This window comes from Poecile atricapillus, chromosome Z (genome assembly GCF_030490865.1).
Source record: "Poecile atricapillus isolate bPoeAtr1 chromosome Z, bPoeAtr1.hap1, whole genome shotgun sequence".
Classification (NCBI taxonomy): Eukaryota; Metazoa; Chordata; class Aves; order Passeriformes; family Paridae; genus Poecile; species Poecile atricapillus.
In genome coordinates, this window is record NC_081289.1 from 50,321,178 (window position 1) to 50,347,528 (window position 26,351).

Here is a 26,351-nt window from a genome sequence, read left to right on the forward strand (position 1 = left end):
GGGGCAGATTCTTACAGGAAGATAAATCTTGCAGGGCATAACTGATGTGAACAGCAATTTAGAAAATTATATTATTTCATCCAGTCTGGTAGAAGAACTTGTTTAAATATCCTCCGATTAAGAAGACTCTCTGACCCAAATATGAGAGACCCAACAGAGGCAAACATATCAGTTTAAAACCTTTGCTATTCAGATCTAGTCAAGTGGTCCTATACTGTAACAATATCAGAAGAGTAGAAAAAGTAGAAGCTATATTTAGGAAAAAGAATAGAAATAGCGTCAAGGCAACTACAGGCCCAAGTGTCTTCAGAAAAAGTTTTCACAATAGACTTAAAAATGAGAGAAGAAATATAGATAAATGGAAAATGGCGTAAAAATGCCAGACTCACCTGATAATATCTGTCTTTGATAAGATTACTATATTTCCCTTGTCTAAAAATCAGTTATCTGGACTTCATTAAAGCATTTGTTGTGCAGCCACATGGGAAATTTATTAATTAAACGAGAGAAGAGGGAGATGAGCATCAGAGCTGGGCGGTGGGAGAGGGGCTCGGTGCCAAGCAGGGTCCCAGGAGCTGGGCTGTGGAGCTAGCAGGCGTCGCTGGGGAATTGGAGAGGACAAGCCATGTAATCAGACTTACTCAGTCATGTTATTACAGACCAAAGCACAAGAAGTCAAAGTTAAATTAAATCCGTGGCAGAGAGGAAGTTGGGAGACATCACCAACGCAGAGGAGGATTGAAAGAAATCGGTGGCCTGGAGGATCAGAATAATAGATAAGGGATGAAATTCAAAATTATAAAGTGCCAGGTTATACATTTAGGGACTAGAAAAAATTTCTGCCACAAAACTAGGCCTCAGAAGTTGGAAGAAACAGGTGAACAAGAAAAATTAGAGGAGTTTTTTTGCCAGAAACCATTTCCAAGCCACTGGTGTGAGATGAAACAGACACTGTGATATAAATGCAAACCAAGTTCAGCAGTAATGTCTCAGGGAAGGTAGTCCCAGCTATGAAAGATTTCCAAGAAATGTTCATGTTGTGGCACCAGGCACCAACAAGAGCTCCTCTAGAACGTTTGTCTATAATGTCCAAGAAAGATTGATTCAACCTGAAACATGTTCAGAAGAGGACTAGAGGAAGACTGGCAGAATGAAAAATCTACATTAACCAAGGAGACAGATTGAGTAGTTCTATTTTCAGCATAACAAAGTCTGAAAGGAGGAATAAACTCCCTCTATTGATATAGCAAAGGTGTAAATACTCAAAAGACAAAAAAGGCAGCGAGACTGTTAATGCATTAATATAAAGAGTTCACAAAAGTATTTGTTGTGAAAACTTAAAAGATCTGCAAGCACTAGAAAAGTATATCCTGTAGTTTATTAGTGCAAGTATCAGATACAAGAAATTGAGAAGGTCTCACTGTGGAAACATGAATGTATTTTTGTGAATGAGATTATGCAACACATTTCCCAAGGGAATAAGACTTTCATGATCCCACAGTCACAATCCAGCCCTATTTCAAGCGCTCCTGTGCAGCTATATGCCCTGAGAGTTACGCCTGCAGGAGTTTTCACTACGGAACAGGCGATGCTTTGGTCTTGCCTGAAATAGGTTTGGGACAATAGCTAGGACTAACAAATTTCTTCATAGTGGGTGGAGTTTATCATAGCTTGTCATGATTTTAATTCACACACCAATATTTGGCTAAAGTTGTGTCTATATATTTGTACAACTCCTGGTACTTTGTTCTGTGCTGTATTCACTTATGCTGGATCTTAGTATCTAAGTCATAAGATATTTATTTTTAAAAATGTGAAAAAAAGGCTAAAACTGCTGGATTGCAGAGTATAAAGAGATGGAAATGTACCTGAAAAACTCTGAAATTAATGCAACCTGATCAATTTTATACTATCTAATATTTAAAAGAAAATGTGGGATAATACTATTTAGTCTGAAATTCAGAGAGTTATGAGGTTATTAAAGCATTCAAAGACTGTATTTCTCAAATATTTAGTTAAAATATGTAAAAGGGAAAAAAGTTTTTAACATTATCTTATTTAAAAATAGTCTTAGGTTTGGGGATTCTTTCATGCTTCTGATTTTTACTGTAGATTCAAAATAAAACAAAATTCTACCCTGAAGGTAGAACAGAACGTATTGAAATTGAAGTTGAGGTGAAGCTAAAATGTCCTCATGAAAAGAGCTAGCAAGACTGAAGTTGCTAACCAAACCATAGTTATATTTTAATTTCAGGACAGATTTCTAAGCCTAAGAGTAACCTCATACAGCAGCAGCCTTCAATATAACTAGTGCTTTTGGATCGAGTGCCAAAAATAGCCAGCCTTGCAGCAGAATGATGCCACTGGGATGTAAACAACATGTGAGATCCCTAAAATGAGGTAGTTACATGTGTCAGCAGTGTTTTACTGAGAAGCAGAAGAGCAAAAAGTAAATTAGTGCAGTTAAGTACTCATGTTTGAGCTGTCACTGGAGCAAATAGGCAATTCTGCACAGAACTGTAACCCCACGGAGCTGAGAAAGGGAATATGGGGAGGGAAGGGCAGGCAGCTTAGTTTGGTTATTTTTGTATCATTAGAGGCAGATGTAATTTCAGAAGGAAGTAAAGAAGGAAATAACTGCATTTAAACAAGCAACAGCATAAATTATTTTAAAATGTTTATGTACACTTCAAAAGTAAAAAGCCTGCAAAATTTCTCAAAGACCTGGGAGAGAAACTAGAGAAAGGATTTTCCGCATACAGTTCTAAGATTCAGTAGTATTGTATGCAGTATCATTCAAAATTCATAAACATGAAACAAGAATTAATTTCTCAGGAAGAAAGAATTTTGGAAAGGAATAAGAAAGATTTTGTACGTGTAAAGTTCTAAGCAGAGCTCTAATGTTCTATTCAATTGCTTGTAAGGCTCAGAAGAATAAGAATTCAAGATTTTTTTTTACTAATACAACCCTTGTAACATTTGGCTCGCTTTAAAATATTGCTGTATTTGTATCGGTCCTAAAATACAAGTTGGACAGGTGACAAAATATTTCTGAAACCAATTCACACTGAGAGGAAAATGCAAGAAAAAAAAAACAACCCTTGTTACTAAAAAAAAAATAAATTAAAAAATAAAATAAAAAAAGCAAGTCAAAACATGAGCTTCATTCTGGTTCAGGAGCCACCAAGGATCCCGATGTGGACCTTCAAAGTGTAGACTTTGATTTATTTTGTGATGGTGTCTCCATAGTTGATTTTATTCCATCTCACTGACTGGATTTATGGACTAACTTATGAGCAAAGACAAACTCATTCCATGCCTTCATATTGCTGAGTTCAAAACTCACTACAGGGACAAGTCTCCCTACTGATTTAAACTGATATCTGTATTCTTAGCATTTGAAGCTATAGTTTAAGAGTAAAACCACTTCACAATTTATTATCACATGCAGTTCTTAGTCTCAAGCCCTGGTGCTTCCAGGAAATTCACAGCTGAGCTCAGGAAGAGGAGGTACAGATGGCTCAAACCCGCCTCTGTGCCTCCTGGGGCCTTGCCTCGCTGTGCTGCAGTACCACCAGGCTCCGTAATGTGTTCTGGAGATGACAAGGAGGCTGAGAATTACCTGCCTATGCACTGGCATAAGAGGTGAAAATATATTATTTCTCCTCTGGAAAATTTCTAACATGGAAGAGTGCCTGCTTGGGGTGTGTCCAATGGCCTCACCACTGATCAGTGCTTGACCTCCTGTTCCAGGACTCTTGAAAACTGCGTGGCCACAAAACATCTGCAGCAGAGATGCATGCAGTGAGACACCTTTATGTTCCACCACCTGGGTGCTATGGAGAGAAGCCATAAAGTGCCTGTTGAGCTTCCCAGGACCTGTGCCCAGTAGTGCCTGGCAGTGCCACTGGACCAAACCAGCTGGTGGGCACTAGGATCTGTCCTCCTCCAGAGTTCCACCTGTAAGCTGTATCTGCTCCCTGTGTCTGTAGAAAAAGAAAGAACCTTCATAAAGCTAAGGAGCAGAATCATTGTTATTGCCAGACCTAGTGCTTCTTATTTGTTTACCTGCATATTTAGTCTAAATCAAGGCAGAATATTATTTTTATGAACAGTATGCTCTCATTTGGAATTGACACTAATGAATGCAAGGCCCTTTCCCCCTCTTGTTTGTACCATCAAATTAATTAGCTCTATTGTGACATCAGTATTTTTCTCAAGTAGTTCAAGGCTTGAGCGTTTTCCTTTCTTTTTCTAAAGGGCATCTTCAGTGCCCTTTATCTACCATAAGAATCATGCATCACTTGTATTTTTCACAACTAATGCTGTTTATTATAAAAAACTGATTGTGATGTGAAGATTGTTATACTGTGTGGCAAATTGCCCAAACAATTACTGTAAATGCATGAGCCATAAACTGTACTGCCAAGGACACTGGTAGGTTAGCTCCTATAAAAGAAACAATTAGAGTCTGAGGTGAAAATAATAGAGATGAGATGACAGTTATTGAAAAGGCAGAACATCCAGTTTAATGTTGTAAATATAGGTTTGTAGATTACACTGATGGTTTTAAAGTGTTCATGACTTATTGAATGGAATAGAATATTCCATACTTTAGAATGGGGCCATAATTATTATTTCCTTTTAATTGTGATGTCTGATGCATTTGTGAGCAGTTGTTGAGAACATCTTCACATTATACTGATTCTATTTCTAAATTATCATCCTGCTTCAAGGGTTGGAGGTTTTTTTATTATTTTACTTTCTTCGCATTTTGTTGTTCAGGGTCTGTTCTGAACAAAGTATTTTCTCTTGAGGAACGTGGAGTGCTTAGAGGGTTACAGCAATAATTATTTCAGTTTCAGCCTACACACTTCACTGCTTTAAATCATCATTAGAAGTTTCATCCCTCAGCAACTCCTGCTGAGACAGTCTTAAACTCCAAGAAACAATTAGATAAGAATAGCTAATCTTTATAGCAACTTGTATATAAAGGTATTGATAAGAATTTGCCAGAAATTAAGGGAATATATTTTTTTCTTAGAAATAATCTAAATACAGAAAAAGATTATTGCTATGATCGCTAAAGAATTCCAATAATGCAAACCAGATTTGGAGTGTATGAAGCTTAGGGTGCATGAAAAAAAGATGTGCACCCTACAAGAAGATGTTTTGCAATAAACTGTGGTGTACATAAAGAAAATGCAAGAAAATTGACATTACTGCCTGAGAATATTAAATAGTCCTCTGTTCTTTTTTTTTGAAGACAAGACATATGTATAAAAGAAAATGAAAATAAAATTCTAGTATTAGACCCTAGGGAGAACACTAAACAACAGGACAGAATTATGGCTGTCCAAGAAGGCAGTGGTACTGGGCACATAAAATCAGAACAGGGAAGGGTCTTCCCAGGGTTTAGAGGAGAGGGTAAAGTGAGCAGAGCAGAAGTAGCAACCAGCAAAGGGCAGTCAGTGTGAGGCAGCCCGTGTGAGTTCTAAACTACCAAACCCATTAGTCAGGGGAAGCTGGAAAAAGCTCTAAATTGGCTCTGAAAGCAAGTTGCAAGAAAATTAAGTACTTGTCTAAAACACTTTTCAGGGAAATGCTCTAGGTCGTTTTTCAGGCTTTTACATACTGTTAAAAAAGGATGATCTTAAAATGAGGTGGGGGTGTCAGAGCTGTGCTGGAATTTGATGGAGCTGCACTGAAGTTCAGGGAGGTGTTATGGAGCAGAGATGGAGAGGTGGCAGAGCTGTGGGCCTGGGCAGTGGCAGCATCCTCAGGCTGAAATAACTGCCTCTTTCCAAAACTCAAGGCAGAGTCCTGGGAACTAGACCCTAAGAATAGCAGAAGCCAACAGCCGCAGTAGTTAGAGACAGACCAAGACTGCTCAGAGCAGTGTGAGCACAATGTGGAGAATTGCTCAGCAACAAAATAGAGGACAGCTGAAGCTCAGCCAGCACCATTCCTTGATTCTGGGCTCCTAATGCACACTCCTGATTTTGACTTCTCCGGTGGCTTTACCTGAAAAATGGCCAATTCCCACCTGAAAACATTTGGGCTTCAAATGATCCTTCCTTGTGGAGATGCTATGTTATACATGTCTGAACCATGTTATATGTCATGTGTGGTGGTATCATGGCTTTCTGTTTATACCATTACTTTCTTTCAGGAGGTGTTTTAAAAAAACAGAAGCACAACAGAAAAAGAATTTAATGTAAACAGTGCAGGAAATCATAATTTTAAATTATATTAGATTCAAAACTGATTGAGACCACAAAGGAAAAGATTCAGAAGCAAAAGCTGCAGACAAAATCAACATGTATAAATGAAGAGTTGTATGAACACTAAGCAGAAATAACTAGATAATAAATACCTAGATAATATATATTAGATAATATATATATACACTAGATAATAAATAAATAAATAAATAAATAAATAAATTTAAAAAAAATGAATATTTCAAAATATTGCCAGTACGACTGATCCTTTTAAAATGAAGCTGTATGAAAAATAGGAGCCCCGATTATGAATCTAGGCAAGATTGATTTTCTTTTATGACCTTCAACTACCAGAGCTGTTAGAGACGGCTCAACCTAGTTCTTAGTAAATAGGTGTCACCCAACAAATGGGACTGACACTAATTAGCTTCCTTGTTGATAGTCAGGAAGCAGAGGACAGGGGCAGGAGACGGCATGGTGCCCTCATTATTGGAGCAGGAGGTGAGGGCATTTGCGGATGCGTTTTGGAAACTACCCTGGGAATAGAAGAGTTCACTTCCAGAAGAGTTGGTCAAGCAAACTTCACAAGCATCTTGAATGAAAACAGAGCCACAAAGAACCTCTACTTAAATGTCTGAAATTTGAGGAAGACAATATTAACCTGTGGTATTTCTCCACCTTGAGGAAATATCCCTTAGTTTTTGTCTTCTCACATAAGAACAGGGGCTGTTACCAGAAAAAGAGAGAAAGTGAGCCTAAAAAAGGACAATAAAGGACTTGTAAGTAACAAGGAGAAGTTAGAACAGAAGTTTGGAAAGTGAAGTTGAAAAAGATGCTCAGAATAAGCAATATATGGTATTATGATTAATAGTATCAAGGGGGACAATTGATCAAGAGAGCAGCTGTAAGGGAATTTAAGCATTTTTTCTGCGAAGATAATTCCCAGTAGGATTCAGACAATGTTTGTAATAAATCTATTTTTATTAAGATTATTGGATTGGTGTTATCCAGGGGATTATATTTTTCCAATTACTAATATTTTCATTTTTCAGTCTTATTTTATGATTGAAGCAGGGACATGGGTGGCACAGAACAAAATGCATTGGCCTGACTTGGGATGAGAATAATCATTGCCTCAAAGCAAACAAAGTCCCAAGAAATTAGTCTTTATTTTCTAGCTCATTAAAAGAGACCTTGAGTTTTAATAGCAAAACATTCATACATTTTTATTTTTTTAAAAATATAGATGTATATCTGTCCATTTGAAGATTTTAGTGCCATCCAGTTTGAACCAGGAGCCCAATACCAATTTGGTGCCAGGCTCAAACCTTTAATATTGCACTGTCTATCCCCAAATCTCATGATTATAGGTATGAAGATTCCATAAGAACCCATTGCATAATAAGACAGTTATACCTCAAATCAAGCTACAGCAATTATAAGCAGGAGCACTGCCACTTTTTTCAGACCCTTTCATAGCTCTGTCATGATTGTTGTACCTTATAGTGATATCCATGTAGCAATGTTGAAGCAGTACCTGTTCAAAAGTATAATACAGCTGTTTTATATGTGGATTGGTCAGAAAATTCATTGCATCCTTTCACAGAATGGGCTAATTCATAAACAGAGAACCACTTTCAAAAATATTCTCCAGGTCAGTGTTAGAAAGTCTATTGAGAGGTCCATTGTGAATTAGTAATGCAGGACTTTATCTATCTCCAGGGCCAACTGTTGAAAAAAAGGAAAAGGAGAGTGAGTAGTCAAGTTTTCTGAGCAGTAGGCTTGGCCTAATGTCAGAGGATATGCTTCATAGGTCACTATTTTGTCTAGAAGAGGCATGATCAAATATCAAAATGGTTCTGTAGAAAGGAGCTGGGGGTGGTGTCCCTTGCTCCTCTCTTGCTTCTTTTCCTTACTGCTTTAAAATATTGAAACAGAGAAACTTTCAAGTTGTGCCTATTTTGGATAAATCTGAGAGGAGAAAAACATGAACCTATGTTGCCTCTGGTCTTTTTCTGAATCTCACATGGGAAAAATAAAGGGCTCTTCCTGGCATGTCAGAAGGGAGTATTTTCCAGGAGGCTGCCTGCAGTGTGCTGAGGCACGTATACAAGAACGTGGTAAGTGCCTTAGATAGAATGTAGAGAGATAGATGGCAGTCAGGTGAGAGTAAGACACAGATATCACTCCTGGGGAGGAGAACAAAAAGGGTGACCACAAAAAAAACAACCTTACAGAGTTCCTAAGAGAGGGCAACTATGATCTAAGTCTTGGAAAGCAATTGTAAATTCAATAAGTATATCAATAGGATGAAAATCCCAGGCATTATCATGACAAGAGCCTTTATAACCTTTTTTTTTTTTTCATTTTTCACATACTTACTATGGCACAGCAAGAAGGCAGCTGTGTGATGGGTATCAATATTTCTATTAAGACACATAAAAACCTAGGAGACACTGGCTCAGATTTACTAGGGTAGCTGCTGAGACTGACAGACTCCCCAGCCCTCTACCATAACATGAAGTGTTTCAGCCTAGCATATCTCATAATTATCACTCAGCATCTATAAATGTTATTGCAGAGACAACAACTGTGCATCAAAACAAAATGTAAATGTCAGTCCACTTGGTGCACCTAAGTTCAAGGTAAGAAAAACCTGCTATCTTTGCCTCGTTCACATCCAATTGTGTAGCCCAGTGCCCTTCAGGACTACATTTAGTAACCAGCAGTAATAAATCTTCAGGTTTAGTGTTGGAGTATCAGCTGATTTCACGAATCAGAAGAGTGAAAGACACAGAAAACCAAGCCCCCTATTATGCTTTGGCATGTCAACTAATACTTGTGTGTGTCACTGAAGGTCTAGGGATCAAATAGCCACTTCTAACATTCTCCCACGGTGTTTAAAAGGTCTTACCCTCTCCTTTGCCCTAAGGCAGAGACTTCATTTAACTTTCAAAGTATTTGTTTGGACCATTTTTTCCACCTTTTGTAGATGAGAAGATAATCCACATTTTATATTAAAAATACCACTGGCAATTGTTTCTCTAGACCTACACTGTAGTGTTAATTTCATTGCTACAATTTGCTTCATTTTCAGAGTTACAGTGCTGAAACTGGATCACAGCTTAAAGTTCATAATCAGAATAAACAGCTCAAATGACACTGGTAGTCATTGCAATGATTAAACATGACTCCAGTGCTCTCAGCTAATGTTGCACTAACTTTAAACATCTTTTCAAGACTAACATTTAGCAAAGCCAAGGTGAATGTAATGGAACAATTTTTTTTTTTTTTTCCAACTGAACATTTATGAAATGTAGTACCTGAATGGTGGACAGGAGAGAGTATTGAAATGGTAATTTACAGCCTGGTTCAATTTGAAAAATAGATATCTTCCTAAACAAAAGAATCATTGAACATACAGGAGTTCATTTAGCAATGTACTTCCATTTTTCCAAAGGTTCTTAACCAGCAATCTGAAAGAGCATCTGGTCCTGTAAATATTAACATTTAAAGATAGTTTTACACATGAAGAATTCTACAAAGTTCAGTGAGACCCCTGACATTTATTAAATTATTTATTGTGCCTATTGCAGGATAAAGCCAGTTGCTGAATTAAAAAGTTCTACAAGTCAGTCCTAATAGTGTTACAGTATTGGCATATTTAAATAAACTGGTGAAACTGTAGTAACTGGAAAAAAAAATCTTACAAGTGTAAAGCCAAGCAATGCATGTATAATACAAGTACTTATTATGGCTGAGAAATGACACCCAGATTACAGAGCATTGGTTTTATATGATTTCATGCAAACAACTGAAAAAGCTTTGTAGCAACCAATATTTCCCACACAATAGAACATAAATTTCTGTTCTGTAGCATTGGTGAGAGCAGTTTCTAAAGCATATCATGGAAATGAATAAGAAACCACTGATAAGAAATAAATTCCAGTGTAAGTACTATGCTAGGATTGCCAGTACAGCAACATGTTATTTTCATGGGTTATTCCCTTAAATGTAAGAATCTTCTTTTAATATTTCTAGTCCAATAAATGGATGGCAGATGGGTGGCACAGTTTACAACCACCAAAAGTAAAAATGTGACAGGTTTTCAGCTTTGAGATGCTCTCCAACTAGGAGACCACAAGTACAGGAAGAATGTGTCTATTTGTCTGTGCATGCCATTCTCATCCACATCTTCCACCTCTTTCTTTAAAACTTCTCTGATAGCATTCATAGACTTAAGCCATTAACCTAAATATCTATCTTTAGGGCCTTTAATAAGTTTCATATTTCAAATAGTATGCATGCCCAGATTTTGAAATATTATGATTAAACAGACAGAAAAAGAAATTGAGTGTAGTTTCTGGCCAAGTAGGATTGTTCTCTGGAGAATATTTTTCAAGTGGTTTATCTTAGCTTATTCTAAATTACTTTGGAGAGTAAGGCTGCAGCAATTTCCCCAAAAGATAACCCTGGAGTTGCTGCTAAGAAGCATTCCTAATGCTGAGTCAAACACAGTTCCACAACTTGCCTTTATCCCACTTGTTTGAATAATGTGTTTCAGAGCACCTTAAAAAATTAACATGTGTCCCTGATAATCATGGTCCTCAAGTACAGGGAAAAGTCTTATTTCGGTGCCAGCCCTATCTAATTCTACAATTGAGAAAGACTGGCAATGACCAGGGGGCAAGAGAAGGTCTGGGAATACTAAGTCACATTAAACAAAGAGAGAGGAGTGTTCCTCTTAGCTGGCTCCCTGTGAATGGATAGCTTCTGTAGCAGCTGCTCTCCTGGTAAAAACAGTGACTGCAGTCATTTCCTATTAATAGCAATAAACTTTAGTCAAATCCCATATCTGTATGCTGATCAAGATGTAGCTCATGACTTAAAATGCCAGAAACAACCCTGAGATTAAATAGAAGTACACAAAGAAGATGTGTGTTTTAACACCTTTCCTGCTCCTCTTTTCCCTTCCTGATTATGATGACACACAATCAAAAGAACAAGGATTAAAAGGGAATATAATTTAAATGCCATGTTTTAAATGGAACAGAAAGGAATGATACAGTTGTTCCTCATAGCAAAGTGCATGAGAGACTATTTCCAAACATCTTTGTCAGAAGCCTTTGATTTTTTTTTAATCACATGATGAGCTTGTGGGAAAGGCCAAGAGGAGCTGAATCAAAACTACATTTCTCAGCACAACCTAGGCACTGCTCTGCCATCTGCCTAGGGAGACTGACTGAGCACAGTGCAGTCCTGCCAAGCTGCATCTTCAGCAACTTTCACCTCCTTTGCCTCCCATCAGAAAGGAGATGATCAGCAGCTGAAGAAAGAAAGGTACTCAAGCACAGAAGAAATTTTCTCAGTGACAATTGCTTAGAGATCATTCAGTATATATGCTGTCAAATTTAGCACTGGCAGCCCACAGACAACATCTTCTGTCTCGTTGCATGTTGCACAAAGAGCAGCTCTTGTAAGAGCCATTGTCCTATCCTCTGTTGTGTTTTAAAGTGGCATCATGAAGGGAAGGGAATTGATGCACTACTACTCAAAAAAATATACAGTTCAGCAGTTACAGAAAAAAAGCATAGGACCAATATCAGATGGATCAGTGATACACTTGTGGATGAGTTCAGAATTGTGTATTTGTGGGCTCAGAGAACTAAGGGAGGATTAGCTCCAACTGCTGTGACAAAATACTAACCTTCCTCTTCCTTGTCGGAGGACAGAAGTCCAAACACAAGATACCCTCCTGTAAAACAATTCTCATGCTTATCAGCCATTTTCCTGGTGCTGTCACTTTTGCTCTTGACAGATGGTAAACCAAGGCCAAGCACAGCAATGGGATGTAGCATCCCCCGTGACAGAGGACATGGCTTCTGTAACTCCATCTCTGCACCTTTCAGCACAATCTGCAGGAGTCTGCCTCATGCAACACCCAAACACAGATTCCTGTCTGATCAGACCAATGCAGGAGCCTGGTGTCCACAATAAAATCATGTGGGCTAAATCTGAGGACTGGGAAGAATTCACATTCAGAATCATTATCTATGGATAAATCCCAAAAGCATGACAGTCAAAAAAAGAGAAAAGAGTGGAGCTGATGCAATTAATTTACATTTTTCTGACTTTTATATATATATAAATAAATATTCTTGTGTGTATATATTTATAAAAATAGGATGGAAATTAGGTCTGTTTATTGGTAGAAGCTTTTTCATTTCCAGTCAGTCTTAAAATTTTAGGAGTCAATTTTTCTCCTGAAGTATATTTATGACTATGACAAGCTAAGCAAACACTTTCTTCATAATAATTAAATTAATTAATTTAAACATTATTTTCCCAAACTGTATTTTGCCCCTGTGCATCCTTTTACTTTTAAAAACCACAAAAAATGTAAAAGTTTAAGAAGAAATAATTTTAGGTTCTTAAAATGCAGCTAGAACCAAATACTTTTGAAACTTTCAGAGAAGACATGGAAGCAAAAGCAAATTAAATATGAAATGTAGAGGCAGAGTTTTAAGCAATGTGGTTCTGAATAGCCAAATACAGACAGTTTTCAGCATTAATTATTTGATGCATTTTTCCTTTTCACTATGAATTTTTTTTTCAGGAACAACTTTTGAGGGTTAAGTTCATTTTTAAAACTAATTTCTTAATAATGGTGTCAGAAATCAGCCTGTTGCCCTCATTCACTCATCTTAGGCCTGGACCATATTCTTAAGCGTAACTTGAAATAGTCATATTATTGTGTTTCCCCAGTAACTTCCACTGGAAGTGAATATTATTCCTTTCACCTAACTAACACAACTAATCCTTGCTAATGACATTTAATGAGCCACACAAGTATGCCCTAGAGTGGATCAGACTCTCTGCTTATAAAACATGATCCTTTCATATCTTATTTTTTAACTGCAGAGGTAAATTGTACATTTTTAGAGAAAGTATAAATATCTCAGAGCCAAGAGTTTAAAAAAAAATTAAAAATCTTATTACAAGTTTCTAAATTTGAAACAGAAGCGTAAATGAGCGTCCTTTAAAATTATCCTTTTATTCAGATTGCGATAAGGAAAATTTTAAGATATCTAACTCATGGGTATGGACAGCAATAGGCCCCACCTGTCACTTGTGAGAATCATAGATAAAATGGCTTTTACTTCTATCTATTTGCAGTGCTGCAGCTCCAAGAACAAGTTAGTTACGTTCAAGGACCGCCTTCCCCCAGCTTTGCTGCATGTTCTATAACCGCCCAGCATAGGTGGTTGCTGCAGAGTTTATCATCCAAACTAAAAGTAAGAGGAGAGAGAGAGATGGGCTGCTGGAGGAGAGCTGGTAAATGGGCAGCACTGCTCAATGTGAGATGAAGGAATAACAGCACATCAGCAGCCTCACTTTGCCAGTTTTGGGGGGTTTGTTTCTCCTGTGCTTTTTTCGAGATAGCAAAGCAAAGGAGTTTTAATGAGGGTCTGAAGGAGAATAATGAGGTACTTTTGCAGATGTCTGCAGGGTGTTCCTCCTCACTCAAAGGGGCAACTCGTACAAAGACACTTTGAAAAACAAGTGAGCAATGGAAGTTGGCATCTTAGTTATTTTGAAACAAAAGGCCCTGATGCTGACCTCATTTACATTGGCAAATCTGTGACTCTTGTGAAGTCAAAGTCCCTGTAGCATAAAATTAGTCCTGGATTACATACTGCCAGAGCTGTCTTTCAGAAGCCTTGGTGACCACTGAAACAATATTCCGAAGATATTTGGGATTTCAGAAATTTCAGCTCATTTTTGCACTTATTGTAAGGTCTCTGTACATTTTTCTGCCACTAAAGAGAGTCTTGAAAGTGCATGCTTGTTAACTGTTCGACAGAAATGTGTAGTAGGTCCTAGTGTAGACAAGAATCTAACCACCTTGGTTTAAATATTTTTAAATTTACATGTGTGTACGTGCCTATATGGACAACTGTGCAGATAAATGTATACACACATAGATACATATGCATTCCTCTTCAGTCTGACACAGGGGGAGACAACTTTATAGTCTGATTAGAGACAAAGTAATTTTATATTGAGAAGAAGACACATTAGCTCCTTTCTCTTTTTTAAAAACATCTCTCTGTCTGGCTTACACGTAAATCATTTAGTATGATGTTAAAGAGTTATTACTCTATGTTAAAGAGTATCCACCAGAAGGAAGGCTTCTACAACTCTTGGTAGCATTATGCATGTCATGGAAACTTTAGGGAATTAAGCATTCAGAAGCCATTTCACCTTAGAAGCCTAAAGTTTCAGGTTATTTCTGAAACCATGTGGAAGCCCAGGGCTCACGAAATCGAGATTCAGCTCCCCATGTCCCCATGTCCCTCTCTTTTCCTTGTGGGCTACCTCAGCTCAGGCTGGAGTCATACTGCCTGCACCTGCCTGTGGTGTTTGATATCACAGCTCTTCTGCAGGCAATCTCAGGCTATCTTACTTATCCAGAATGGGTCATGTGACACACCTTGAAACACAGAAATTTTGTAGAAAAACAGACACAAATGTCAGGAATTGACCACAGGACATGTAAAAGCATTGTTCTCTCTGCTCTGATGTTCCTTCATGGAAGTATTCCCATGAGGGTTCCAGAGCTGGCCCAAGGGACACTTGTCAGGAGAGTTTTGTGGACTGGCTATGAACCAGGCCTTGGGCTGGCCTTGGAGTGGCTCCTAGCCTGTGATGTTAATACAAGCACTAAGCCATATTGTGAACCTCTCCTCACAGGGCTAATGTGTGCTTAGGACTGGCAGAAGTTCCCAGCACAGCAAATCTGGTTTTGGGAATGAAGGCTTGGAGCAGAAGAAGCCCTGGCTGTCTCCCTCTTCCTTAAGCTCCCACCACTGCTGCAGTTCTGTTCCCCCTTCCCTACCACTTCAGTCCAATGGAAGAGCACCAGCAAAATCAAACAGCCCTGTCTTATTTGGAAATAGTATAGGAACTAAAACACCAACATAAATTAAAAAACATGACATCAACGTAGTTCTGGCATCCAAGTGGCAAAGAACATCACAGGCAAAATACAGATTTAATTCTGCAGAATTAAAGAATTCCAACTGATTTGAAGTGAATTTGGGGAGGGAAATAATTAAGAATTAGATTTTTGCATGCAACATTGTTTTGCTAACAGAAAGAACATAGTTAAAAAGTAAGAAACCACAAAATACTATTCCTAAGTGTCTCTATATGCAATTAAAGTATAAGTTAACAACTGCCAGAACAGTATATAGAAGATAAATTCTATATATTTTCTCTTTAATATATTACTGATTCTGCCTTATTAAATATACTGCTTTCCACCATTTGTGAAACAGAAGCATGAACCAGTGGCAGGGAAAAGGAATTAGACCCCTAATATACAAGTTGCAGAATAGCCCAACCACTTGCAGAAAAGTTTGTACCAGCTATTTTAATTGCTGGATTCTTCCCTAAGTTATCCGCTTCTGCTTCATGAACCACTAGTGCTGTTTCTGATTTAATAATTGCATGTAGAGAAAGAACTATAAAATAAATTGTGTGAAAATCCAGCTTTTGTTTTGCTTTTAAATTTTTGTTGACTTACAAAGGAAGTGGATGCAAATTATTTTAACTGTACAGCTACCTTAGTCTGGAACAAAGATTCCATTGATGCCAGCTCAGTGTGTATCCTACAGAGATCAGAATTGGTACGCAGTGTCTAGAGAGTTTATAGACCCTCACACTCCGTTTCAAATGTATGGCATACATAAAATTATGATCCCAGCTAATATGTCTGCAGAAAACCACTGGCTGATATATACAAACAACAGTTCTTGGTCTATTTTTTCATTTAGAAAAAAAATTTAAAACAGAAGACAATAACATGTCTTGACTTGAGTAAGCACACATAGAAAGCCAGCATTAGCCAGCTATATTCTAAATTACCAAAAATTAAGGTGTAATCTCACCTGCTTTGTGTTGTCTTTAAGCAGCCTTTAAGACACCTATCTGTAACCTCTTTCTGGGGTTTATTATCCACCTTGGGCACAGTTTCTTTCTTGTGACAAATCAGTGTGTAATTTTTGTCATCATTGTTTGCCCAGAAGGTACCAACTGATGTCTCATAGCGTATACAGAATTCCACCTTAGTTCCATCTTCCTGGAAAGGAGGCACCAAGGAAATCTTAAAGCAAAACTGGTCTGTTTCACCACCACAAGAATTAGGCATGAACTCTGCGAGGATGTCATAATAACTGAGCCAGTTATTCAATGTCATTCGAACATACACCTGCTTTTCAAAGGATACATTGAGGACTCGTATAATGCCGTTCATACAGGTAATCCCAGGCAGGAAGAGGACTGACTCCAACATTACTTTCTGCTCTCGCACTTTTTGTAAAAGCTCTTCTTGAGAAGCAGGCAATGTAAACTGCTGGGACAAAAAGTATTCATCTTGAGGAAAAACTTCTTCTTCCATATCATTTTCTTGTCCTGTATTTGGAAATTCCCAGATATTAAACTCTTTAACAGACACAAGATCAAACCCAAATGCATCAGCAAATGAAACTTTTCTTGAGATGTTGGTGGGAGTATCTGCCTCCTCTTCCTCTGAAGCTGAAGAATTCCGTCTTCGGGGACGTGGGGAGAAACGAAGTTTAATGTCAATATTAACATCTTCGTCCTCTGAAGTGAAATCATTTCCAGTGGGGACTTGTAATAACTTTGCTCTGTGAACCTGACTAGGTCCTTTAGAAGACTCCATTGGGCTTGCTGATATAAACTGAAAGAGAACTGTACAACTAGTAGCAGCTGCTATTTGAGATACTATGATTTAAAACAAGGATTAATGTTACAGTTGACATTGCAAAAGGGATCAGGTCTATTAATAGATGCCATGGTGTGTGAGCTATGTTGGCCTCTCTCCATTTGATAGTATTAGATGTTACAATTTCGGTGATACATTTCAAATATTGTATTCCCTATTTTTATGCGGCTAAGAAGAACAGCATTTAAAAACTATCTTCTTTGCATAGTTAAATTGCACAAAGCTATTTTAAGATGATCAACTTATGCTGCACAAATAATATATCATATTGCACTAATGAGGAGCTATTAATCTCTGATTAGGATGTATACTTCATCATGTAAATAGTTTCTATATTGATAAAATATTCCCATATATATTTTCAAGGCCATTTTTGCAATATTTCCAGATATAAAATGCAATGCCACATTCTGCCCTGACTTTATACCACACTAATTGAGCCAGATACTAGGACTAAGTCAGCTTCTTCTAGCTAAGGATTGGCTATCACCGCTTCAACGAACCAGGAATTCAATGAAACAGTGAGGTGAGTACACTGGGCATGAACTTGTAATGTACCATTGTAAATATGGCTGAGCTCACCATTAATTAGATTATGAAATCATCTCCTGCTAAATTGCATTTAGCATCATCCAGCCAAATGGAGAGTAAAGCAACTGGAAGAATTTAGCAGCCAACTCTGAAACACAAACCTGTTTCATACAGCTACAAACAGGAGGAAGAAAGACACTAAGCTTCTTAAGGAGTGTCCAAGCTTTATGCAGAATATCTTCCCATTATATGAAATGAAACAGTGGCTCCTTAACCAGCTTATTCAGATAGCATTTGGCTTTTGCTTTTATGGCACTCCATGCATGGAAAGATTCAGTCTTTATAGAACAAAGTTCTTGAAGTTCAAAATGTCACCTTTTTCCATCACATCATTTAATGTTTCCTATTTCCCTTGCCTATATCAAACGGTAAGCCTACATCGTAATCTAATAGTACAGTACAAGTTAAGATATATAGCAAGACTATCTTGAAATTAACCATGCCAGAGACAGAGCATGAGTAGCATCATCACAGATTTCAGTACAGGTTAGAAACCAAATTCTTCATTCAGGACACTTTGAATCCTTCCCCTTGTTATAGTTTCACAGGTAACTTTAAAGCTCCTCTGTGTATGTCTATTTCCAGACCACAAGGTAAACTGCATCTTACCACAAATCCACTTTTCTGATGAAGAATTCCCCCCTGCACCACGAGAACATCTCCAGGTCTTACCAGTGCTCTATCAAAACCCTTCAATAGCCATCGTATCTGCTATTGCAAAAACATTCCTAATTCACATATCATACTTTGAGACAATGGAATATCAGAAGATATTTTAAAAATAGCTTTTTACCATAAACTACATAACTCCTACACTCCAGGGACGTTACTGACTTTGAGCTAGCCCTTTACAATGCTGTTTTTTAACAAGGGTCAGCTGTAAAAACATTCAAGACTACTTGTTTAAATACAGACAGTAGTGCTATCCAGTCATATTCATGACTGTCTAAGAAAGGAGATCTCCAGAACTTCCTCACAGAAGAGTCCAAAGTCTTTCTCAGAGGGATTCCAGAAGCACCAAGTTTACCTGCTCCTGCTTATGTCTCTGCACAGAGCTTGAGCTGATTTGCTACACGCACATTTCGACTTTGTACTGTGTGAATTAGTCAGTTTGGAAAATGAAACTTCTTACTCTAATGGGAAGTCAATTTCTTCTGTCAACATAATCTAAGAAAATATTATTTTAGTAATTATGCAAACAAGGAGAATTTATTCATGACACTGTTAGCTTATTGGTTACACCTGTTCCTGTGAAAAACTGTTTCCTCTTTTGCATTTGGTATACTTTTTTACAAGAAGCTACACAGACAAATGTAAATGGGAAGGTAACTTCCCCAATTAACCATAGCGGGACATGGAGGCTAGAGGTGCAGGCAAGAGGAGAGCTGCCAACCGGCAGCTTGGTCTTCGATCAAGGCAAGCTTTGAGAACGGATTCATTTCTAGGAAAATGGAAGGAGAAAACCAGAAAAAGAAAACTCGTAGAAATTAGTTTTGCCTCTAGACTGCATGAAAATAGGTTAAAAACTCTTTAAAGAGAGTTTTGATTTATTGATTAATGTTGTTGCAATTTTTCTTATCTTAATGCTTGCTGAAACCAAACAGTGCTTTTTCTTGGCCCAGTCCAGCACTAATTCAATTAGGGAGAGCCTTTCCATAGGCTTCAGCAGCTATTAGACTAGATACTATGTCCAACTAACAAACACACCACTGCATTGCATCATGCTGTGCAAGGACTGCTTAGGAAGAAAGGGTAGGTCACAGAATGTTCTGAAAACAAAGACATAGTCAAAGACATATTTTTGTTTAAATCAATTATCCATTAATTAATGGATATTATTTTGTACCTCTCTATCCATCTTGCCATTCACTCAGCTCAAACCCTTTACTTCTGTCCTGGATGTAAATAAACATTGGAGATGGGAAGGAAAGGTCAGAAAAGGTGCATTTATTAGTTTAGTCTAAGTGCTACCACTGATCGACAGTCTTCAGTCTCGTGCCATTATCTAGTTAGAGAAAGAGCATGTACTTTGTAGGGGCAGTTAAAATAGGAAACAGAAAAATGTTGTATAAGAAATAATATGAAAGAGGGAAAAGATTCTTACTTTGTACAAGAAAGAAATACCAACAGTTATAAGGAGGAAGACTAACAAGCACAACTGGGAACAGAGGGAGACCACAATCTTGTTGAAAACAATGTCCTATCTACAAGCTTCATCTTCAGTGCAGAGGGGAAGAGGTTTATGTCTGTTCTCCATTTGATTTAGTTTTTGTCTGAACAGTTTGCACTGAGTTAAACTTTGCACAGAAACCCACTTTTTTATCAAAAATATGCAGAGAGTTACACCAAATCAAGCACAAATATACATATAAGGATTGCATTAACACTGTGAAAATAACACAATTAAAAAGAATATAATTTGTTCTTCGTATCTTTTAAAATGATGTCCTAAAATACCTAAATCACACAACAGAGTAGCTATTTCCTTTCAAAGTATAACAGCAGCAGGTCATTTTAGAACATTTTAATGGGACAACTTCTTTAATGACTTCTTTACTGAAGCCTCATTCCTTTGAACACATCAAAACCAAATGTTGAATCAAGACAAATAGTTTCCAGGTGTCCTTAAACACTCTCTAAGTAACAGTGGAAACAACAGAAAGAATTAAAAATGTGTAGAAAATAAGACAGCTCTATATGGGTTAGCCTCTGTATTGAACAGCATAGTAAACATTAGAGGGAAAAACATTACAGAATTAGCAGACTTTGGACCTAATTAAACAAACAACAGTACAACAAAAACTACAGTCAAATGTTTTTGTCATATCTATTATTAGCACTGACTAGCTGATCTTTCTTTGCCTTAACTGAAAGAAAAGAGGCTATACCTTTGCATCAAGTGGAAAACAATTATGTCTTAAGCACGGACTAAAGATGAGCAGTATAAAATCTGGTTCCACTTGGCTTCCTAACAGTGAATTCCCCAGTGCCCTAGAAAACTGCACTTCTTTAGCAAATAGTATGAGATGTATTACTTTCTGCACTGCTATTAAATAAATCTATTAGGATAAGGCATAAATACATCTTCTCCTTGCAGAGAATGCTGTTCTTGCTGACTGTTGAATGGTCAAAAGTGCTGAACCAGAGGCAGAAGAAATATTTTAAAGGTTATATACTTTAGAAAGAAACATTGATGGCATATTTTGAGAGGTATTTTGAAGCAGCAATTAATTCTGAAAGTATGTAGAGCCAAGGAAGAAAATACAGTATTACACTTAAGCAGTATTTTCTTTCTAAATTCCATATGACTGTAGTTAAATTTTCGTAATAAAGGCTGAGTGAGGACAAAGGTTGCTCTCAATTGTTTTCTGCTCTTTGTTACAGTTTGTAGGCACTGTCAGACTTTTTAACAAAACTTTGTCCTATGACTGCAACTGGTCTACTCTGTGACCCAAAGTTGAAACCAGACCACTCCCTAAAATATGTGCTTGTTTTCACAGTACCAAGAAGAAAAATTGCAGGCTTTCTATGTAAGGGGATCACCTAGATTCATACAATCAAAGCTAAGACACTGAAAAACTCTCCTTAACCTAAATTAAGGGCAGAGGAAAAAAACCCTTGTACAGTGAAAATTCAGAGCACATTACATTACTGGAACAGAATTTCCACATACTCTTTTGTCCTCATTCATCTTTTTGAGAATACATAATTTATTCACAAATATATATGATAAACTATTTAACTAGTCTAGCTGATAAAGCCAGCCCCTTCTTTTTATGGAGCTTTGTGGGAAATCTCAGATTTATAACCATGCAGGGTTTTAGCAGCATTGAAGAGGATGTGGCAACAAAAACGATGCTTTAATAAAGTGTGTGCAGACGTTTGAAGAGGAATCTGCTTCCCCAGGCTGGAAAAAGTCTGCATAGTAAGAATATACAGTATGCTTTCCCTGTCTCTCATTTTTCTTTTCAGATAAAACTGGACATTGAGCCCATGAAGGTTGTTCCTCTAATGTAAGAGCTTTGCATACATTTCAGACAAGAGGGTTCCCACAAAGAATAAGGATAAAACAGGGAACTTGTCTTAGTTTTTTAGATGAAATCTAGTTTTGGGCAGAGAGGAATTTCCACCTTTAATGAAAAGACTTAGAGGAAAACAAAAGCTAACTCCAGAAATATTGTGCAGAAAGAAGGAACAAGCAAGACAAACAGGAGTATGGGATTAATATTTTCCTTGGTGGTATATCTGAAAAACAAAAATTGTGATTTTGGAGACTGGGACTTGCAGCCCTTCCAAATGTAGGTTTTTCTGCTCACCCTTTTGTCTTTCATTCCCTGTATGATCTTCCTTTACTTACTGAAAGAACTGTTCATCTGTTCATATATGGAGCCCTTTCAACACAATTTTTCTTCTTATATAGGATTTGGGTTCAAGTATTATGCATTTGACTTTTGGGCATTTACTGCATTTAAATTTCTATTTCTTCAAATTGTGTCCTTTTAATAAAATCGGTTTCCTCTGTTCCTGAAAGACTGCCCTTAAAATTAAAAAACTCTAATTAGATTGTTTTCCTTATTGTTAATTTAATTTGGATATTTGTAGGCACTCAAAATCTGGGTTCTGTGCCTCGTCCTTCTTTACAATCCTTCAGTTTACAAAGTCACTACTAAAATAGCAGAACATGTGGTTGATTCTGTGTTTCTTGGAGCTATGGGGAAAGGAACACACAGTCCTTGTCACAGTGAGCAATATTAGTTCTCCAGTCTACAACTGCAATGTTTCATAAAAATACAAATTTATGTAGAAATAACCTAATATAGAAAATCTGGTATTCTGAACTAAAATCAAGTTTTTAATATTATTATTGTAGGAACCCCTTTAGGTATAACCTGCTTAAAGTTGAAACAACAGAAATGGCATGAATAAATAGTCTAAGTGCCATATCACAGATTTCAGAGATAATCTCAATAATTTCTGCTATGACTTGGCAACCATTCAGCTGCAAATGAGAGAGGAGGAGAAAAAACTGGGTAAATTAGTCATCAGAAGGTTATGAAAAACTACCAGTAACAGAGAGATGATGGCAACTTTAGGATGTTCCAGGCAGACAAATTCTAGTAGGGATAGAGCAGGTCAAATTAATGCCTTCAAAAGAAATTACTGCTGAGACTGAAGACCAGGAAAAAAACTGTTAAATAGCTCATCATGTTATCACTAGGATTTTTGAATGCACAAGGCTGTTAAAATACCAGGTATATCCCATTCACAATGATTACTGGAAAAGTGTTCTATTAAATCTTGCAAGCAAGCAGGTGGCAATTCTACCCTGGCACAGAAATATTAGATAGCCCATGTGACCTATAGCGTTGCATTATGAGTCTTGTTTCCTAATCTAAAAACATCAGGCTACCAACTGAAACATTGGTTTCAGGTAATGTAACTGAGACAAGACTTACAAGGGCACAATAAAGATGATCTCTCAGGGCATGAACTTCAAGATCAGGAGGAAAGGGATCATTTTAATAGATACCCTAATGTCCCTCTCTCTTTGACAGAACTAGCATATGAAAGGAGCAATCAAGGGTTATTTTCAGAACCCAAAAGAGCCTGAACAACAGCATCAACTTCAGGCTTTTAAAGTTAAATTTTTTATGCCATTGTTGATACCCCAAAACATAGACCTCATTTGTTAATACATATTTTGAACATCAAAAGTGACCCAAAAAGAAAATACATCCTCTTTCAAAGCTTCCACCATGTTGTTTCATTTTGCTTTAGAACGTATTTCAACATATTTAATAACCTTCCTAGACTAATCTAATGAGATCATAGAATTATTGAATCATATAAATGTTTGGGGTTCAAACCCCACTGTCATGGGCAGAGACACCTTCTACTAGACCAGGGTGCTCAGAACCAGCCCAACCTGGCCTTGAACACTTAAGGAGAGGGAGTATCCACAACTTGTCAGGGCAGCCTTTTCCAAGATGAGATGACTGTCTTCTCCTTAGCAGTGCCAGACCCCAGGAGGCTGAGGGCCATGTCATAGTTCAAGTGACAGTTTGTGCTTTGGGGGTGACAGAGCACAGAACTCTCTGAGTGTTAATTGCTCCCTCAAGTGGTATCTTGTGTTGGCAGAACTGGTCACCTGCATACTCAGCACAGAAACTAGTTGCTATCAGAGAGCTAATAAGAAAAAAACAGGGAGAAATTTGTGTTTGGGTTTTTTTTTTTTGCTTTAATTCAATTTCAGCAATAGCTATATGGCAGCTATAAAATTTGATAGGTGGTTTCCTTTCACACAGAACTTTATATTAGCAGGTAAAACAAACGTTTATTGTACTAAATACAACATGTATGACTAAGTGTAAAACACAGGAACCAACATGTTGGTTTCAGTTTGTTCTGCATATCACTGGAGAGTCTGATCCTTTTGCAACTCTATCTAAGCACCTTAAATTTCTCATTAATCATTATGTTTCAATGGGGAACACTGAAGGGTATTTTCTCAGATTATAATGAAGTGGGAGGCTAACGTCATGGTCTGTTTATCTTCATACTTAACACAGTATAATTATTTTGTATTTTTTTTTTCATTCAGCTAGGACTTGCACCTTGACTTTTGTAAACACAGGCAGTTCGGTTTTCGTTGTTAAGGATGTTGATTTAACAGAGTATAAAATAGAAATCTGGATACGTGAGAACAGCACATTTGAAGTCCAACTTTCACTTCTCCTGCTGGTTATATTCAGTGGGCCAATTATTCAACTGGCTATTTGCAGTAAAATATCAGAGCGCTTAAAATAAATGCTGTGTTTCAGGCTGCTATAATGAGTGAAGACTCTTCTGAAAACAACGAAGGAAGTCTAGAGATCTGTACAGTAGGAAAAGAAGAAGAAGAAGGAAAACTGGCTCAAGGGCTTCTACCCCGAATTCCCAGCTCTCACAAAACTGCCAAAAAGGGTCTTCCTGTGATTGTGGATGAAGGAAGACTTCTGGATAAGCCACCTCTGTCATACATAGCTTTGATTGCAAAGGCGATACTTTCTTCCCCCACAAATAAACTGAATTTAGCTGCTATCTACAAATATATTGAAGATAATTTTCCTTTTTACAGGAACAAAGGTCGAGGTTGGAGGAACAGTGTAAGGCACAACCTTTCACTAAATGATTGTTTCATCAAGGTGGGAAGATGTGAGGATGGCAAAGGAAACTACTGGAGTATTCACCCATCAAACTTAAATGACTTTGTTCATGGGGACTTCAGGCAACATCGAAGGTCACGAAAGCGAGGGCACCAAAAGGAGGTAAAGCACTGCCTTGCTGTGAATTATTTCACACCATGGGAACTCTCTCCTTCCTGCCCAGCACCAAATTGGCTTTACCAAACACATTATTTTCCGGATCCACTGTGGAAACTTCTGTATGCTGACAGACTGCAGTTTGTGCATGAATACCAAAAGTGGAATGTAAACAGTGATTTAATCATGGGGAAGTTTTCACCTCAATTACAGACTGATAAACCCCACAGCATTTCTGGGGACTGGTTTTATGGATCTCCTGCCACTTCATTTATGCAGCAGAATATTTTCCTAAATATTCAGCCAGGTTTCCCTAACTCCCTTTTATTCTCTTCTCAAAAACAGCACCAAAGTGAAGCATTCAGACACATCTGTAAGTACTAGAAAGTATTTGAAGTGCTTGAATAACTTCACAGGTATCTTGGGACTCTGTCAAGATATGTATGTTGCACAATTTTGAAATTTTGTATATGTTTAAAGACAGCAGAAGAGTTTGCTTACTTATATAATCCATTGATTATCCATGATTATTACCTAATGTATTGGCTTTGAAGCCATAACAATGATTTTTTAATAATTCTGCTAGTCAATGGCCATGCATAGATTACTTCAGTATAAAAGCAAATCCATCAGCACTGCCTAATGAAATTATTTTTAAATTGTTCTGTATTAATCATATTATTGTATACTACGTCTATTGGATTCAAATTAAAACACATGTATGTGTATTTATAACTGTATGTTCAAATATGTACAGGCATATATTTTCTTTTACACTATCTTGAATAGGAAGGATTAATACATTTTTCCTTTGTCATTTGAGAATGTCTTTGAAATTGGACTTGTCACCTCCCATACTGCTGGCAATACTGAATTATTCTTCTACTCATTTAATATTATACATTGGTTAGTACTCACTTGACACTTTTAATTGTATTGCATTGTATTGATCAAAATGTATGTTTGTACTTTTATATATCTTTAACTGTTAAGTTGTATACTTGTTCTTGTTTAAATAATTGTTCAGATTAATAAATATTCCAAGTGAAATAGTATTGTAATATTATCTAAAATATGTTTTTAAGATCAAATCTTCTTTTAAAATGCATGGCCACATATTAATTAACCTACTTAAATGATAACTTAAAGGCAACATGGTTAATTACAAGTTTACCCATTAACTGGGTATAATCCATTTCAGAAATTTTAATTTTTTTGATATTTTCACCTATTGCTTAGGCTTATATCTATATTTTTAATTTACATAGTCATACTTATGTACATAGCTACAGAGTATATGATATTATAAAGTGCTCACTTAAATACATTTTTGAGATGTATGTATCTATCCAGCAACTCCATGGTAGCAGAAACTTTTGAAGTTTCACATGGAGAAATGTAACAAGCATTGTGAAAAAAACCCAG

General features: G+C 37.1%; 2 protein-coding genes across 2 annotated transcripts in view; one reads left to right on the forward strand and one right to left on the reverse strand.

Annotated features, from left to right (window-relative positions):
- LOC131592916 (protein phosphatase 1 regulatory subunit 3A-like) overlaps nt 1-17,019 on the reverse strand; it is a 34,092-nt gene extending 17,073 nt beyond the window's left edge. Inside the window, exon 1 of the mRNA XM_058864837.1 lies at nt 16,178-17,019. Coding sequence (XP_058720820.1) covers nt 16,178-16,971 — 794 coding nt within the window. The 5' untranslated portion in view covers nt 16,972-17,019. The remainder of the gene's footprint in view (nt 1-16,177) is intronic.
- Nucleotides 17,020-24,341: 7,322 nt separating this feature from the next.
- On the forward strand, nt 24,342-25,605 carry LOC131573180 (forkhead box protein D1-like). The gene has a single exon (XM_058826886.1). The coding sequence runs from the start codon at nt 24,456-24,458 to the stop codon at nt 25,308-25,310; it is 855 nt and encodes a 284-aa protein (XP_058682869.1). The 5' UTR covers nt 24,342-24,455; the 3' UTR covers nt 25,311-25,605.
- Nucleotides 25,606-26,351: the final 746 nt, after the last annotated feature.

What these genes read in the sequence shown, in the direction of transcription:
- LOC131573180 (XM_058826886.1), top strand. Translation starts at nt 24,456, where the DNA reads ATGAGTGAAGACTCTTCTGAAAACAACGAAGGAAGTCTAGAGATCTGT.